At 42.4% G+C, this 15848-nt stretch overlaps 1 protein-coding gene across 5 annotated transcripts in view; it reads right to left on the bottom strand.

Annotated features, from left to right (window-relative positions):
- The window catches only part of LOC132228220 (tubulin alpha-8 chain), a 68417-nt gene that overhangs the window by 49097 nt on the left and 3472 nt on the right, over nucleotides 1-15848 (bottom strand). For 4 of the 5 annotated variants that reach the window (XM_059684265.1, XM_059684264.1, XM_059684266.1 and 1 more), the window contains one exon: nucleotides 14327-14470. In XM_059684265.1, the coding sequence (XP_059540248.1) occupies nucleotides 14327-14470 (144 nt within the window). Of the gene's footprint in view, nucleotides 1-9294; nucleotides 12254-14326; nucleotides 14471-15848 lie in introns of those variants that run through there. The other variant, XM_059684270.1, reaches the window with a different exon arrangement.

Below are 15848 nucleotides of genomic sequence, written 5' to 3'. Positions count from 1 at the left end.
GCTGGAGCTGATGCGGTGCTATTGGCCAGGGAGGCCAAAGCCATGCCCCCAAGAGCACACAGTCTGAGAAGGGGCGGGTAGGAAGCCAGTAGCTGAAAGTCGGAGCTGAAGCAGCCTGGCAACACTACATCTGCGTTGGAGCTAGATGGGGAGCAGTTGTCGGTGCAACCGGCTTTGGAGTAGGAGGGGCTGTGCTTCCTGCACGTCACCGGTGAGTCCCTGCAAGCCTGCAGCATGTCAGCCAGGCCATGAGGGGCCTGGGAAGGCCTTTCCCTCCGGAGTCGTTCTTCCCAGGGTGGCAGCGTCTGCCCCTTTTTTTTTCTTTTCTTTTCTTTTTTCCCAGTTTATTTTTTTTTATTGGAAAGCAAGCTCTGGGCTTGTAGTTCCTGGGATCCCTGGGCCATAGCATGCATCGCCAGGCCTCACTGCGCCCCACTCCCTCTCCTCCTGGGTTGAGCATCTGCCCCCCCCCCCCCCCGTCGTTCCAGTCCTTACACCCTTAGTGCTTTTATTGTATAAGACTAGTGGCCCGGTGCTTGAAATTCACCCACTTTAAAAGGGAATTAATTAGAGGAAATATTTTAATATTGCTATTTGCCTTTTCTCTATAATAGAAGTGTGAGAGATGAAAGGAAATTAGTAAAATGTATATGAAAACAGTATATAAATTTATTAATAAATAAACAGCAACAAAAGGATATAACAACAACAGAGGCATGATATAAAAACAATAAAAACATGATATGAAAACAAAAACATGATATAAAAACAACAGTGATGCAAACAATGACTGATAAAGTGATTAAACTTATTCTAATATCTCCCTGTACACCACATTAAGAGTGAAAACACTTTCAGAGTGCTTGACTAATTTCCCTTGCGCTGAAGTATTTAGAACTTTAACTTTAACATCACATGCTCTTCGAACTCGAGAGAAAGCAACGTATAACTGACCATGTGCGAAAACGGGTTCAGGTAGGAATATGCCTACTCTGTCTAGAGTTTGTCCTTGTGATTAATTAATAGTCATTGTAAATGCTGGCATCACAGGAAACTGTCATCGAATTAATTTAAATGGGAGGCTAGTGTCAAATGGGGACAAATCAATTCTTGGAATCAGAACAACCTCTCCCTCTGCAGATCCTGTTAATACTTCAGCTTCGATAATGTTAGGTCATAATCTTTCTCTTTTTTTGTCATAATCTTTTGATAATAAATCTGGTACCATTACAAAGACCCCATATACTATTAAGATTTCTCAATAGCATGATGATTGCACCCACTTTCAATTTTAATTTATGATACAGTATTCCCAAAGGAGTAATACTATTAAGAAATTCAATGGCAAAATTTTCCTTTTCAGCATCATCTGTTGAATCAATGGAATCATTACTCAAATATGTGTGAAAATCTCCAAGTATATCCAAAATTTCATTTACTTTTTGAACGTGCTCATTTTTTGGACAAAGAATTGCATGTTTAGACATATTTTTAATATTATCTATAGATATAGTATTTCCAAAGGTAGCTTCAATAATAGATCCATTACAAATCATTTCACAGGGGATTTCAATAATATCCATTCCTAAATGAAAACTGCTATCAAGTTTGCCATCTCCAAGTTTTACTAACCATCCACTATAAGCAGAATCCTCTGATCTCATCTTTGTTGTAAGAGACAACTTTCTGAAACATCCCCAAACATTGCAGTACTTTAAACTTGTTTGTATTATGGCCGATCACATAGTATGCGGTACAATACTGAGACATTATCAAAAATCCCCTCCAAGAAGGAGAACTTTCCCACCAAATACAACATTAAATTCATAATTTCTCTTAGTAATCTGTCTATGGCATTTATAGCATGACTGGATGCCATGGTGCATTCATCAATAATGAGAAGTTGGGCCTTTTTAATAGTTTTAGCAACTTCACTGTTTATATCAAGTCTAGAAATTGAAGTTCCATTTAATGGAATGGGTAATTTACATTGGGAATGAAAGGTGCTTCCACAAAGAAGTAAATTTGCAGCAATTCCTATAGACACTGTGGGTAAAACAGTACCACCACAACCTCTAATATAATGAATTAAAACTTTATAAAGATATGCCTCCATGCTCTGAAGGCCAGTTCCTGCCTCAAACCTCTCCCTTACCGGAAACAGCTCAGGGCAGGCACAGCTGTTGCTAAGAGGACCCAGGACTCAGTGCGTCCATGTTCTGAGGGCGGGTTCCTGCCTGAAACCTCGCCCTCGCAGGAAACAGCTTGGGGAGGGCACAGCCGTTTCCAAGATGACCCCTGCAGGACTGACCTCCTTCCGGTTGGTAGAGCTTCGGATGTGACTCGTTATACCCAGGGCTTTTATATAAATAGATACTACATGAACATAGGGATCCATATATCTTTCAAATTAGTGTTTTTTTATTTCTTCAGATACTCAGAAGTGGGATTGCTGGATCATAAGGTAGTTCTACTTTTAAGTTTTTTGAGGAAGTTTCATAGTGTTTTCCATAGTGGCTACATAAGTTTATAGTCCCACCAAAAGTGCACAAAGGTTCCCTTTCCTCCACATCCTCACCAGATGTTATTGTTAAAGTGACTTTTTTCTGTACTGACATACTTCTGCAAAAATCCTTCTGTTTTTCAATCAAGTCTCCAAATATTATCTTATGCTGTCATCCCCACCTCAGATGGTACAAAAGTGACAAAGGAATGTTAAAAGTTTCAAAGAGGCTCTTGAAAAATAGCAGCTGGGGAAGAGTGTTAAATATGAGCTTGGCAGTCAGAGAAAGATAAATATCACATCATCTCACTCATTTGTGGAATATAATGAACAACATAAAGTGATGAACAAAAATAGATCCAGAGACAGAGAAAGACCAAACAGACCATCAAACCTCAGAGGGAAGGCAGGGGTCAGGGGACAGAGAGGGTGGGGGTGGGTAAGAGATCAACCAAAGGCCTTATATGCACGCGTATTAGCATAATCAATGAACACAGACACTGGGGCAGTGGGGGGGTTCTCCTGACGGTTGGGAGTGGCCAGGGAGGGGTCGATGGGGGAAAAAGGAGACACATGTAATACTTTAAACAAAAAAAAAAATTATAATATGAAAAAAAATTAACTTAAACTTAAAAAATCAGCCCTCAACTATTAAATTACAAGACAATTAATAATTCATTTTTACTAATGCAGATAATTCCTCTGGGTCATTTAAAATGAATATGGCAGTGCAGTAGAGCCAACATAAATTCATTTTTTCAAGTCAGTCATTATTTTTCTAAGAATCTGGATAGATGTAGGTAACCTGACATACTGTGGAAGGAAAGAAAAACAATGTTTCAGACATAAAACACACACACACACAAAATATGAGCTTGGGTCAGTATTAAAATTAGAAGTGGGTCATAAAATCCCACTATTGAGATCTGGCCTTATTGATAAAGTGAGCACTGTGGGCTCCCCAGCACTCATTGACACCTCAAGCTCTTCAGTCACCGCAGAAAAGAATAACCTGCACAGTCCCTGCTTTCCCCTCTCCTAGATCATCCCCACTTTCTCTAGAAAAGGACTCCTCATGGAGCCAGCTAATTCATTTCATGCATATACCAGTCTGTCTGCAAACTGCTATTTTTTACAAGTTCTCAAACTCCTGGGCTACCAAGAGGTTTTGATGTTTAAAAAAAATTAAAACTGAAAGATAATCAACCAATATTAATAATGCTTATCTCTGAGGGGTAAGATCACAAGTCCCATATATTTTTTAATATTTTCTAAAATATGTATGCATTGCTTTAAGATAAGAAAAATATATGTTGTTTTGTCAAGAGACCTAGAGGCTGGCAAAAAATGTCTAGATCCCTGCACAGAGATGGATTTCATAGACTGCTAGAGACAATATGCCCATTGCCTTTAATTTAGCTTCTTCCCAGTCGATATACTAAGGTTTCCATAGGGAGAAAAGAAAAGGGCCCAACCTTTTTCTTTCAAACACTCCATGTATTAAGTTCTATAGAGGTGCTACAGCAGGGTGGTGAGCAAGGCCTTGGCCAGCCTGCAGGAAGCTTGCCTAAGGAAGCCAGAGAATAAGAGCACCAGATTATAACAGGCCCTACCTATGGGTGTTGGTAATAAAAGTCCTTTAGCCCAGAGGCATTCCCATGCAAGATAGGAAAGGAGGGTGAGGTAGTGGATAGTTGCCCTATTTGCAATTCATGTCAGGCCTTCCTTTTTGCCATTTCTTCTGGCAGATTTAACCAGATAGCAGAGGATGCTTCAATGCCATTCTACGTTTAGAAAATATTGAATGTCCAGAGTGTGAAAGGCCTACTCTTATCTCTCCACTGTGGCTGTGGTAGTTACCAGGCAGGCTATGCAGACTGCTCTATGTTTGCCAGAAAATAAGAGGAAAGAGGCATGACCATTACCTGTTATCTTAAACTCGGGGTTACTGTGCTTCTAAGCTTAGGAGAGGGTAGAGAGGTTTTAATATGGTAAAAAAGGGAATGTGCATGGGGCTTATACACTGTCACCCAACCACACAATGGAATACCTCACAGCTAATAAGAATGAGACAATTCTACATGAGCTGATAAGAAACAGTTTACCCCAAATTAACTCTTTTTAAGTGTGACAGAGTGCATAATGTGTGTAGTATTCAATCATCTATGTAAGAGAAAGAAAAGCTTAATATCAGACATTAGCTCTGGAAGGGTAAACAAACTAACAACAGTGGAGGCCTCTGGGTAGGAAACTGGGGGATATAGAATGGGGGTAGAAAAAAAGACTTTCTATGAATACCCTTTTGAAACTTTTGAATTCAGTACCTGCTGGGGTCCAACCCCAGCAGGTCCAGGGGTTCCCAAAGGCGTAGACGGAGTCGGCGAAGAAGGAAGGACACGGAGACAGTGTTCAGTTGATCAGCAGCCTAGCCAGGATCTCTAGCCAGGATCTCCAGCCAAGTTCTGGTCTGGATCTCCAGAGAGGTTCTGCTACGGATCTCCAGCCAGGTTCTGTGGCCATGTTCCCTCGCTAGGTTCTCCAGGCAGGTCCAGTCACCAGGTTCTAGTCAGGCTCTCCTGCCAATCTCCGCAGTCAGGTTCAGTCCAGGATCCCCTGCCATGCTCTCTCGCCAGGCTCCGCCTCCAGGCTCCCAGGCCAGTCCCTGTCCAGGATCCTCCGGCATGCTCTCGCCAGCGAAGTTCTTCTGTCCCTAGAGAACGTTCTGTGTAGGTTCTGTGCCTAGGCTCTGTCTCTCTTGGTCCTGTCTTCCAAGCCCTGTGTTCTTGATTCTGTTTTTTTCTGTCTTGTTGCATCTGTATTTATACCAGTTGATTCAATCCTATCAATCTCTATTACAAAGGTTAGGGCGTTTCTTATCTCCATTCCAGGGAGTAAAGATTATGTAGCTTAAGCATGATTGTTCGTAAAGTGATTAATTACCCACCTTGCACTTAATTGAGGGGTTTTATTCCCTCCCTAACTTCAGGGGAAAATCCCTACCTGGGGATTCAACCTTTCTCGGAGAGGTGACCTTGGTTAAAACACAGCGCCAAGAAGGTGAGCAAACATATTAAGAACCGTATGCCGTATATGCCAGGTCCCTTGAAACAGCAAGGATGGACCGGCTCCCGGCAGGTACCATATTTTTAAAAATATGTTTTTATTGATTTCAGAGAAAGGAAGGGAGAGGGAGAGAGAGAAACATCACTGATAAGAGAGAATCACTGATCAGCTGCCTCCTACACGCCCCCCACTGGGATTACAGCCTGCAACCGGGTCAGTGTGCCCCAACCAGAAATTGAATGGTCCACCTTTCACTCCTGAGTTCGTTCTCTGACTAGGAAGGTAGGTGGGTTCTTGGTTCATAGGTTGACACTCTTCTACGGAGCCACGCCAACCGGGCTGTACCATGTATTTGAAAATGTATTTTTAAACAGTCTACATACACTTCATAAGTAGGATCTCAATTATTAATCAAAAGTGCAGTATGAACTCACTCACAGATGAGAACATTGAGTCTGAGAGAGGTTCGATCACTTTTCAACAGTCACACAACCACAGAGTGGTGGAATGAGGATTCAAACCTGACTCTTAAACATGGCATTGACCATACTTCCCAGCTTCAAAGAACTCACAGTTCCTGGAGGCAACAAAAAATGTCACAACTATGAGGCCATGGAGTCACTACCACAGAAAGGACATGAAATAGGGGCTGGAAGCAGGGAGCATTAACACATACATGCAGAGAAAAAAACCAAGATGGCGGCATAGGTAAATACCGGAAATTGCTGCCTCGCACAACCACTTCAAAAATACAACTAAAAGATAAAACGGACATAATCCAGAACCACAAGAAGGCTGGCTGAGTGGAAATTCTACAACTAGAAGGAAAGAGAAAAGCACACTGAGACTCAGAGGAGGTGCAGAAGTTAAGTGCAGAGGTACAGAGGCGCATGTGGAAAGGGCTGGCAGCTGAGGACACGGTTGTCTTTTTCAATCAGGAGGGAGTCTCAAGCTCCCGACTGCTCTGAATTCCAGTTCCGGGTGAGTGTCTGGGGACCCAGACTCATATTGGGAGAAACTGGACTGTCTGGCATTGGGTGGAACTTGAGGGCGGCTTTCTCTCAGAGGTGCTTGCAGCGATTACTGGGACACTGAGAAGCGGGGCCTCTTAGGGCAGGGCTGAGGATCAGCCATAGCTGTTTGCTCCATCTGGTTGATCCCCTGAGACCCCGCCCCACCCAAGCTGTGCACAGAGGCTTTTGCATATAAAAGGCCTGGCCCTTTGCAATCTGAAAATTATCTGACAAACTGCAGCTGGATCAGAGAAACCCAGAACATCCAAAAGAAGGCCCAAGGCCCCACAGCAGCTTGCACTGCTTCACAGCTGGGCTCCTGCGGGGTAGCCTCAGGAAGAGGCTAAATTAGCACCTCCTTAGAAATCCAAGAGCCAGTGTACCCAGTGGTCAGAGTGGGACCATCCAGATTACAACTCCTCAGATCCACAAGGGACACACTCAGGGAGCAGACTCAGTGAGCACTAAAGCCCCCTGAAGCAAGTCTTGCCCCAGAAGGGTGTCTCCAGCACAGAAGTTCTCCCACTACAGACACAGCTGATTCTCACAGCCAATTGGCCTGGAGGTCATTTCCTCCCAGTGATACCTACAACAATCAAGGCTTAACTACAACAAGACAGTGCACAAAGCCCACAAAGGGGTGCACCAAGAGTGTCCACTTCTGATAATTGGGGAGGCTGACCCACTGGGCCCTACAGGACACCTAGCACACAAAGCCACTCTATCAACACAGGGAAGCAGCCAAAATGCGGAGACAAAGAAACAGGTCACAAACGACAGAAATGGAGGAATGCAAACTACTGGATATAGAGTTCAAAACCACACTTATAAGGTTTTTCAAGAATTTTCTAGAAACCGCCGATAAATTTAGTAAGACCCTCAATAAGTCTAGTGAGACCGCCGATAAATTTAGTGAGACCCTCAAGAAATCTAGTGAGACCCTCGAGGATATGAAAAAGGACCAACTAGAAATTAAGCATAAACTGACTGAAATAAAGAATATTATACAGAGTTCCAACAGCAGATTAGAGGATTGTAAGAATCAAGTCAAAGATTTGAAATATGAATAAGCAAAAAACACCCAACTGGAAAAGAAAAAAGAATCCAAAAATACGAAGATAGTGTAAGGAGCCTCTGGGACAACTTCAAACGTACCAACATCCGAATTATGGGGGTGCCAGAAGAAGAGAGAGAGCAAGATATTGAAAACCTATTTGAAGAAATAATGACAGAAAACTTCCCCTACCTGGTGAAAGGAATAGACTTACAAGTCCAGGAAGTGCAGAGAACCCAGAACAAAAGGAATCCAAAGAGGACCACACCAAGACACATCATAATTAAAATGCCAAGGGCAAAAGACAAAGAGAGAATCTTAAAAGCAGCAAGAGAAAGACAATCAGTTACCTCCAAGGGAGTACCCATATGACTGTCAGCTGATTTCTCAACAGAAACTTTGCAGGATAGAAGGGAGTGGCAAGAAATATTCAAAGTGATGAATAGCAAGAACCTATAACCAAGATTACTCTACCCAGCAAACTATCATTCAGAATTGAAGGTCAGATAAAGAGCTTCACAGATAAGAAAAAGCTAAAGTAGTTCATCACCACCAAACCAGTATTATATGAAATGCTGAAAGGTATCCTTAAGAAGAGGAAGAAGAAGAAAAAGGTAAAGATAAAAATTATGAACAACAAAAACATATCTATCAACAAGTGAATCTAAAAATCAAGTGAATAAATAATCTGATGAACAGAATAAACTGCTGAATATAATAAAATCAGGGGCATAGAAAGGGAGTGGTCGGACTATTCTCGGGGGGGCGGGGGAAAAGGGGTGTGGGGGGTGCAGGAAGAGACTGGACAAAAATCGTACACCTATGGATGAGGACAGTGTGGGGGTGGGGGTAAGGGCAGAGGGTGGGGTGGGAACCAGGTGGAGGGGAGCTATTGGGGGAACAACTGTAATAATCTCAACAATAAAGATTTAATAATAAAAATAAAAAAACACATACATGCAATAGAATGGAGATCACCTGCACAAAGCTATAAACTACTTCTTGGTCCCTTCTAATCCCTTTCTAGAAGCAGAACTATCTGTTTTACTGCCCCCCTACTTCCACACATGATTGCCTACAGTAGCCTAATTTCTCCTCCCCACCCCATGCCATCTTCCCCAGTCTCCCATCTGACCACAGAAGAGTATTACCCATTGTGGCTCTCCTCAGCATACCTAAAATTTAAAATATCTGTTCTATGTTATATTCTCTCAGAACCATGTAGAACTAATCAACTAGCTCTAGCAGAAGTTACCCCTCCCAGGTATGCCTGCATATTAATTAATAGTGAGCATCAGTCAGAGAGCAACTGATTTTAGGGAAAGTGAGGCAGAATCACAGTACAGTGAAAGGAATACTAGGCTTGAGGGTCATGTGTCCTTGGTCTTATTCAGCCTATGTGACTTGGGGCAAATCAATTCACCTCTCTGAGTCTCAACTTCCTTAACTTATTTTTTTTTTTTGAAGTGCTATAACAGTTGATCTTTCCAAATCTAACATTCTGTAGTATTCCACCATACAATGCTGCTTTTCTGATTTCCATCCCCTCAGAACTTGGTATACTGGGTGTGTGGAACTGTAATGTCTGAGAAAAATATAATGTAAGCCACATGTAATTTTAAACATTCTAGTAGCCCCACAAAAAAGTAAAAAGAAACAAATGAAATTAATAATAGATTTTATTTAACCCAATATTTCCAAAACATTATCATTTCAACATGCAATCAATATAAAAATTGAGTTTCCATTCTTTTTTTAGTACTAAGTCTACAAAACTTAGTGTGTATTGTACATTTAAAGAACATCTCGATTTGGACCAGCCACATTTCAAATGCTCAAGAGCCACACATGGCTAATGGCTACCGTTTTGGCAGCACAGGTATAAGTCTAAGAGGAAGTCCTCCTTTCACTCCTGACCTTTTTAAGCCCAGAGTTGAAGACTGACATGAGTGCTAGCCTGCATCCTGAGAAAAGTCAAAGTCATCAGAGAAGTTCTGGTCTGAGTTCCTTCTCTGACTAGGAAGGTAGGAGGGCAAAGTTCAGGACAAACACAAAATAGAAAACCTAGGATGCTGCAAGAATAATAATGGGGAACTTCAAGGAGGGACAGAAAATGAGTTGGGCATGGTCAGGTTTTCTTTATACTCAAGGTTTTCCCAATATAAACCCCAAAAACACACAGAGCTCCTATCATATCAGTTATATCGATTCATTCCTTTAAACATCTCTGAACACCTAACTCGTAGGCACTTGGCTGAGCAATGGAGATGCAGTTACCCTTCAGGAGAGCTCTCGATTGGGTCAGGATGACATGTTAAACACTTCATAAGTAGGATCTCAATTTTTCATTCAAAGTGAGATAAGAACTCACTTATAGATGAGAACACTAAGGCTGAGAGAGGTTCGATCACTTTTCTACAGTCACACAACCAGAGAGTGGTGGAATGAGGATCCAAACCTGACTCTTAAACATGGCATTGAACCATACTTCCCAGTTTTAAAGAGCTCATGGTCCTGGAGGCAACAAAAAATGTCACAACTATGAGACCATGGAGTCACTACCACAAAAGGACATGAAATAGGGGATGGAAGCAGGGGGCATTAAGATTCCCAGGGGTAACCTTGTGTGAGTCTGGAAGGTTGAGGAGCTCACCAGGTGAAAAGGGGGAGGGAAATGGACCTTCCACAGGGAACAGCAGAAGTGTGAAGGAGCATTCAGTGTTCAGAAAACTGGTTGGTGGGGCAGCTAGAGGGCAGTGTGCATAAGAAATAGAGGCTCCACATGAAAGTGGAGGTGTGAGCCAAAACCAGTGCATAAGGGGCCTGAAATTCCATGAGGAACAATGTAGGTTTTATACTATGGGTCATGGGAAGCCCTAAAAATTTTGTCTAGGGTAGTAAACAGGACCAGATTTTCATTTGAAGAAATCATTCTAAAGGAGAGATCTCAAAGCTTATGTGTCACCCTTCCTCTCCTAGGGTTGTTAACTCTATTAAAAGTCCATATTTAAAGGCTAAGATTTGTTTCCTAGAGTTGGATCACATCTAGGGACTTAATCTCCCAATGGCCTGTGAAGTTTACTTCTCTATCCATGTTACTAAACAGAAGTTGTTGACTTGCAATTCTTGAAAATCAACCCACGAAAAGCTAAAAGCACCTCCTTTATTCCTGGCATCAGCACTGACAGAGTTCCTGGCAGAGGATGGTTTGCTTGGCCAGTTCCTGCTGGAAACCTTGCATAATCTTGATGGCACAGTAGTATTTTACATTTACCTGCACAGAAACGCGTGAGATTCTTGTGGCCAGTGACAGAAAATGCTGAAATATTTTAGGTGCTCAAATTCTGAGGCCCCATGTCTCCTCCCCATAACAAGGAATAAAATTGTTCACTGCCTTCAAAACCCATGTCTCCCCCCTCCCCAGCCCCCTCTGCACATCCCTTCCAGGTCCCCTGATTACCCAGTTCCATTTTCAGCTCATCAACCTCTAAGGCTGGCCTACTTTTCAAGGCCACACAGAAAAACATCTGCATTATACAAATAATAGATTATAATTAGAACAGGATATAGAAAGGGGAAAACCAGCAAGTGTCCACCAGAAAGCAAGGATACAGGCAGAATTGGTAAGAAAAAAAAAAAAGCCATTAGACAAAGTACAAAAATACTACTGCATCGCAGGGGCAAGGGCTTGACAAGAGGGAAAGAGACAGCAGCAATACTGAGTGTAACAGAACAGGGGCTGGCCACTGACCGCCTGGAAAACCGAGCTGAAGCCCAAGAGCACCAAGCAAGATCACTTTACCCAGTGAGAAGAGCGAAGCAGACACATTTTGTATTCAGTAATCACCTGGGTGGTTCTGAAAGTCATGCCCTGGTCTGAATAGAGAGTGGGCCCAGGCAGTTTCGAGTCCATTGCAAAACCATGGAAATTATGTACAGATAAAAAACCAGGCCAGATCCATGAAGAGGAGCATAAGAGAGAAAAGAAGAGGCCCTCTCAGGTGGCACTCTGCCTAACTAAAGGCCTGGTCCACGGGTAAGATATCCAAGGGGTTTTTCTGAACTTCCAGCTTCATTCACACCCTGACCTAAAAAATCAACCCCTTGCCTTTGTCAAGAAGATGGAATGTTTCATGGACACACTCTACATTCCCAAACCCCTCCTTAACAAGGCATCTCTGGGTATAAGAGGGGACTGTTCTGGAGGACTTGTGCCCTCCAGCCCCACTTTGTTTCCATATGACCTGACACCAGCCAAAGTGGGAGAGCATTTGGGTAGCAAGACAGTTCATGTGGGGGGGGAAAAAAGAGAGAGAGACATATGTAATGCTCTTTGTAATACTTTAAGCAATAAAACAAATTTTTTTTTAAAAAAAGACACAGATTGAATTAGCTCTTCCTAGAATTAGGCTGGCTCCACTCCCATAGGGGCCCAGCCAGCAACAGGAAATTGGTGCCGTGGATGAGTTATTCTGCTGTGGGGAGTGGAGAGGCTGAGGTGAGTGGGAAAGACCACTCAGTCACGGATGGAGAGCTAGTAGAGAGAAGAAAACATAGCCTCCCGGATCCAATGGAAGAGCTGAGCCAGCTTGCAGAGGAAGGGCAGGGAAGAAGGAGACGCTGCAGGGAAAAGAAGATTATTGTCAGTGTACCTTTCTTCACTCCCCTCCTCTTCACTTAGTCCCATTTCCCATCTCTCAGGAACTCTACCAACTTGGGAACATAAGGATTCTTTTGGAAGCATATTCTGATGCTTAATGTTATTTCCTCCTGCTTCCCTCCTCAACAATAAAGAATTTCACTTTCTCTAGGACATATTCTCTGAAATATACTTTCTTCACTTTGATTACAATGATCTTAAATTTGCTGAGAAAAAGATTCAAATATATTATGTTTTACCTTTTTGATATACAAAGAACTGCTAATGTGACTGCTTCTGGTGCGTTGAATTTGGGAAGAGACTTTTTACTACATTCATTTCTATAGCTTTTAAATTTGGAGCCATGTGACAGTATTACCTATTTTTCTCATGTTAAATATACTGAAATTAAAGCAAAATTCACCTCTTTGGAATTAAAGCTGAGTTGGTTTGTTTTTCATTATTTGAATTCCTGATTTGTTTTTAATTTTTTAAAATTTATTTTAGAGAGAGGAAGGAAGAGAGAGAGAGAGAGAGAAACATTGATGTGAGAGAGAAACATTAATTAGTTGCCTCCTGAGTGTGCCTGGGGATCGAACCCTCAACCTGGGTATGTATCCTGACCGACAATCAAACCTGCCACCTTTCAGTATACGGAATAATGATCCAAACAACTGAGCCACACCAGCCAGGGCTGAATTCCTGATTTTTTAACTGATTTTTTTTTCTCTATCTTAAAAAGGAAGATATTTTTTAAGAAAGTTATTGACAGACTAACTTCTGTATATCCTTTCTATGGAGGTCAAATTGCAGCCCATTCATGAGTCCTCCTTTCCCATAACACCACCACTACAATGAGTCAAAACTAGCATTGAACGTCAGGACCACCAGCCACGGCACTTCTGAAGAAGTCTGAGCAGCTCTGTGAACAGCAAGCTCAAATGACCTCTTGACATCTGCAGTTAGGAGACCAGGGTTTATGAAATGAAAGGGCTTAAAAAACCATAAAAAATTTCTAAATTTTTATCAAGTCTCTGGAACAATGGAGAAAGTCAGAGGACAGTGTCTGCTATGACGAAGTAACTGCTTGAGCTAAAGCCAACCCTTGGACAGATAAGGGTGAAGGCCTGGGGAGGGGGTGGGAGCAGGACACAATGGGTCAATAAAGTTAAATTTTTAAAAAGTCAGAGGATACATATGAATGAACACAAACTATCTTAGCTTACCTGAGGCTAACTAGTGATTCTTTCCTAAAGCAAACAGAGCTCTTCAGAGGGAATTCCTGCTCAGTGTTCAGCAAAGGGGTGAAAAAGACAACTTTGAGAGATACAAGGAATTAACCCTCAGGAAATAACCAAGGTTGTTCCCAAATAGTACTTAGGGAGCTCAAGTCTGCTTTACAGCACTGCAGAAAACAGAATACAAGATAATCAAAATGTTCTGCAATGGGGAGTTGTTAAAATCAATTATGGGACTTTCTTTAAATTGGAATATTATTTAGCCATTTAAGGCCATGTTTCAAAAAATACTTATGATATGCAAAATTTACTTATACCCATATATGTCTTTACATAGAAAAAAGGCTGAAAGTACAACCATTATAATAGCAGACTTACAGGTGATTTGTTTTCTTCTTTAAATTTTCCCTATTTTCCCCATTTCTAAAATGTATAAGTATTTCATTTACAATTTAATATGTTTTAAGTTAACACAGTTTTTTAAACATATGATGAGGAAGATTTTTTTTAACTCTGAGGTTCTATTCAGAGTTCAATCCTGCATAAAGTACAAGATAAAGTAGATGATAATGACTCAAAGTCAATGTTAAAGAGTCAGCAGAGTAGACTTTTTCCAGACTGCTCTCACAGACCACAGCACTAGTCTCTCCTAGGTGGGCTGGGCCAGCTCTTGCTCAGGTCCAGCAATTCCTCCTTATAGAAGAAATTCAAAGAAATGGCACAGGAGGTACCTCCATCCCCAAGAGGATGGAGGCCCAGCTCTTGTCAACTGCCCCTTCTCCAGGAAGGGTAGGAGAGGTAGGCTTCATCACTCACCTGGATCAAACCTCACCACCAAGAGGCAGAGAATCAAGGTGGCCAGGAGGCTCTTTTTGAAGGGCAGGGAAACGAAGTGGCTCACTGCAGAGTCCCAAAGCCGGCGAAGCAACATTAGTAGTGACAGAAACTTGTGGAAGGAGTCTGGTCAGGGAGAAAGAGCATAACTGTAAGGTAAGTCACAGGAACCAGCTTCCCTAAATCTGAGCTTTGAGCTTGATTATAAGAGTTGAACAGAAGGTAATTTTATAACTCATGTAATTCATAAAGTGGTTCTAAAGGAGATTCAGAAGCTCCAAAAATGTTTTAAGGACTATATCACCACACTATCATCTCCTTAGGGGAGGACTTTGCACATCTACTCAGCTAGATAAATCTGGCATATTTGGTGTTTTTCTAAATATCCTATTTTATAACATTATTATATTTTGGCCTAAGATACATGCATAGAGTTACACAGAACAATACGTCTTGATTATCACAATAATGCAGGAAAATAAAGGGCACTTAGCACACATAGTGAAGAATTCAAAGATCCTGGATTATGAATATAAACATGAACACTACCAACCCAAGAACAAGTGGTGCCCAGTCCTGATAGGACATCCTGAATTTGCCATCAAACCCCCTTCTGCCTCCTCCTCCCCATGGTGCCGAGGTCCAACCCCAGCAGGTCCAGGGGTTCCCAAAGGCATAGACGGAGTCAGAGAAGAAGGAATGACACGGAGACAGCGTTCAGTTGATCAGCAGCCTAGCCAGGATCTCTAGCCAAGTTCTGGTCTCGATCCCCAGAGAGGTTCTGCTTAGGATCTCCAGCCAGGTTCCGTCCAGGCTCTCCAGCCAGGCTCAGTCACCAGGTTCCAGTCAGGCTCTCCTGCCAATCTCCGCAGTCAGGCTCAGTCCAGGATCCCCTGCCATGCTCTCTCGCCAGGCTCCGCCTCCAGGCTCCCAGGCCAGTCCCTGTCCAGGATCCTCCGTCATGCAAAGTTCTTCTGTCCCTAGAGAACGTTCTGTGTAGGTTCTGTGCCTAGGCTCTGTCTCTCTTGGTCCTGTCTTCCAAGCCCTGTCTCCTAAGTTCTGTGTCTGAAGTTCTGTCTCTCTGTCTGGTTACATCTGTATTTATACCAGTTGATTCAATCCTATCAATCTCTATTACAAAGGTTAGGGCGTTTCTTATCTCCATTCCAGGGAGTAAAGATTATGTAGCTTAAGCATGATTGTTTGTAGTGATTAACTACCCGCCTGGCACTTAGTTAAGGAGTTTCATCCCCTCCCTGACTTCAGGGAAAAATTCCTATATGGGGAAACAACCTTTCTCGGAGAGGTGACCTTGGTTAAAACACAGCGTCAAGAAGGTGAGCAAACATATTAAGAACCGTATGCTATATATGCCAGGTCCCTTGAAACAGCAAGGATGGACCGGCTCCCGGCACCATGGGCAGAGGGGCAGAGGTCTTGGGTAGCCATAGGTAATCTCTGAAGCCAACATGTCCTGTTTGCAAAAAAGTGATCCTGTCTCAGC

Source organism: Myotis daubentonii, chromosome 2 (genome assembly GCF_963259705.1).
Source record: "Myotis daubentonii chromosome 2, mMyoDau2.1, whole genome shotgun sequence".
In the NCBI taxonomy this organism is placed as follows: domain Eukaryota; kingdom Metazoa; phylum Chordata; class Mammalia; order Chiroptera; family Vespertilionidae; genus Myotis; species Myotis daubentonii.
Note: the sequence above shows the minus strand (reverse complement) of the source record. Positions and strands in the feature narration are given on the sequence as shown.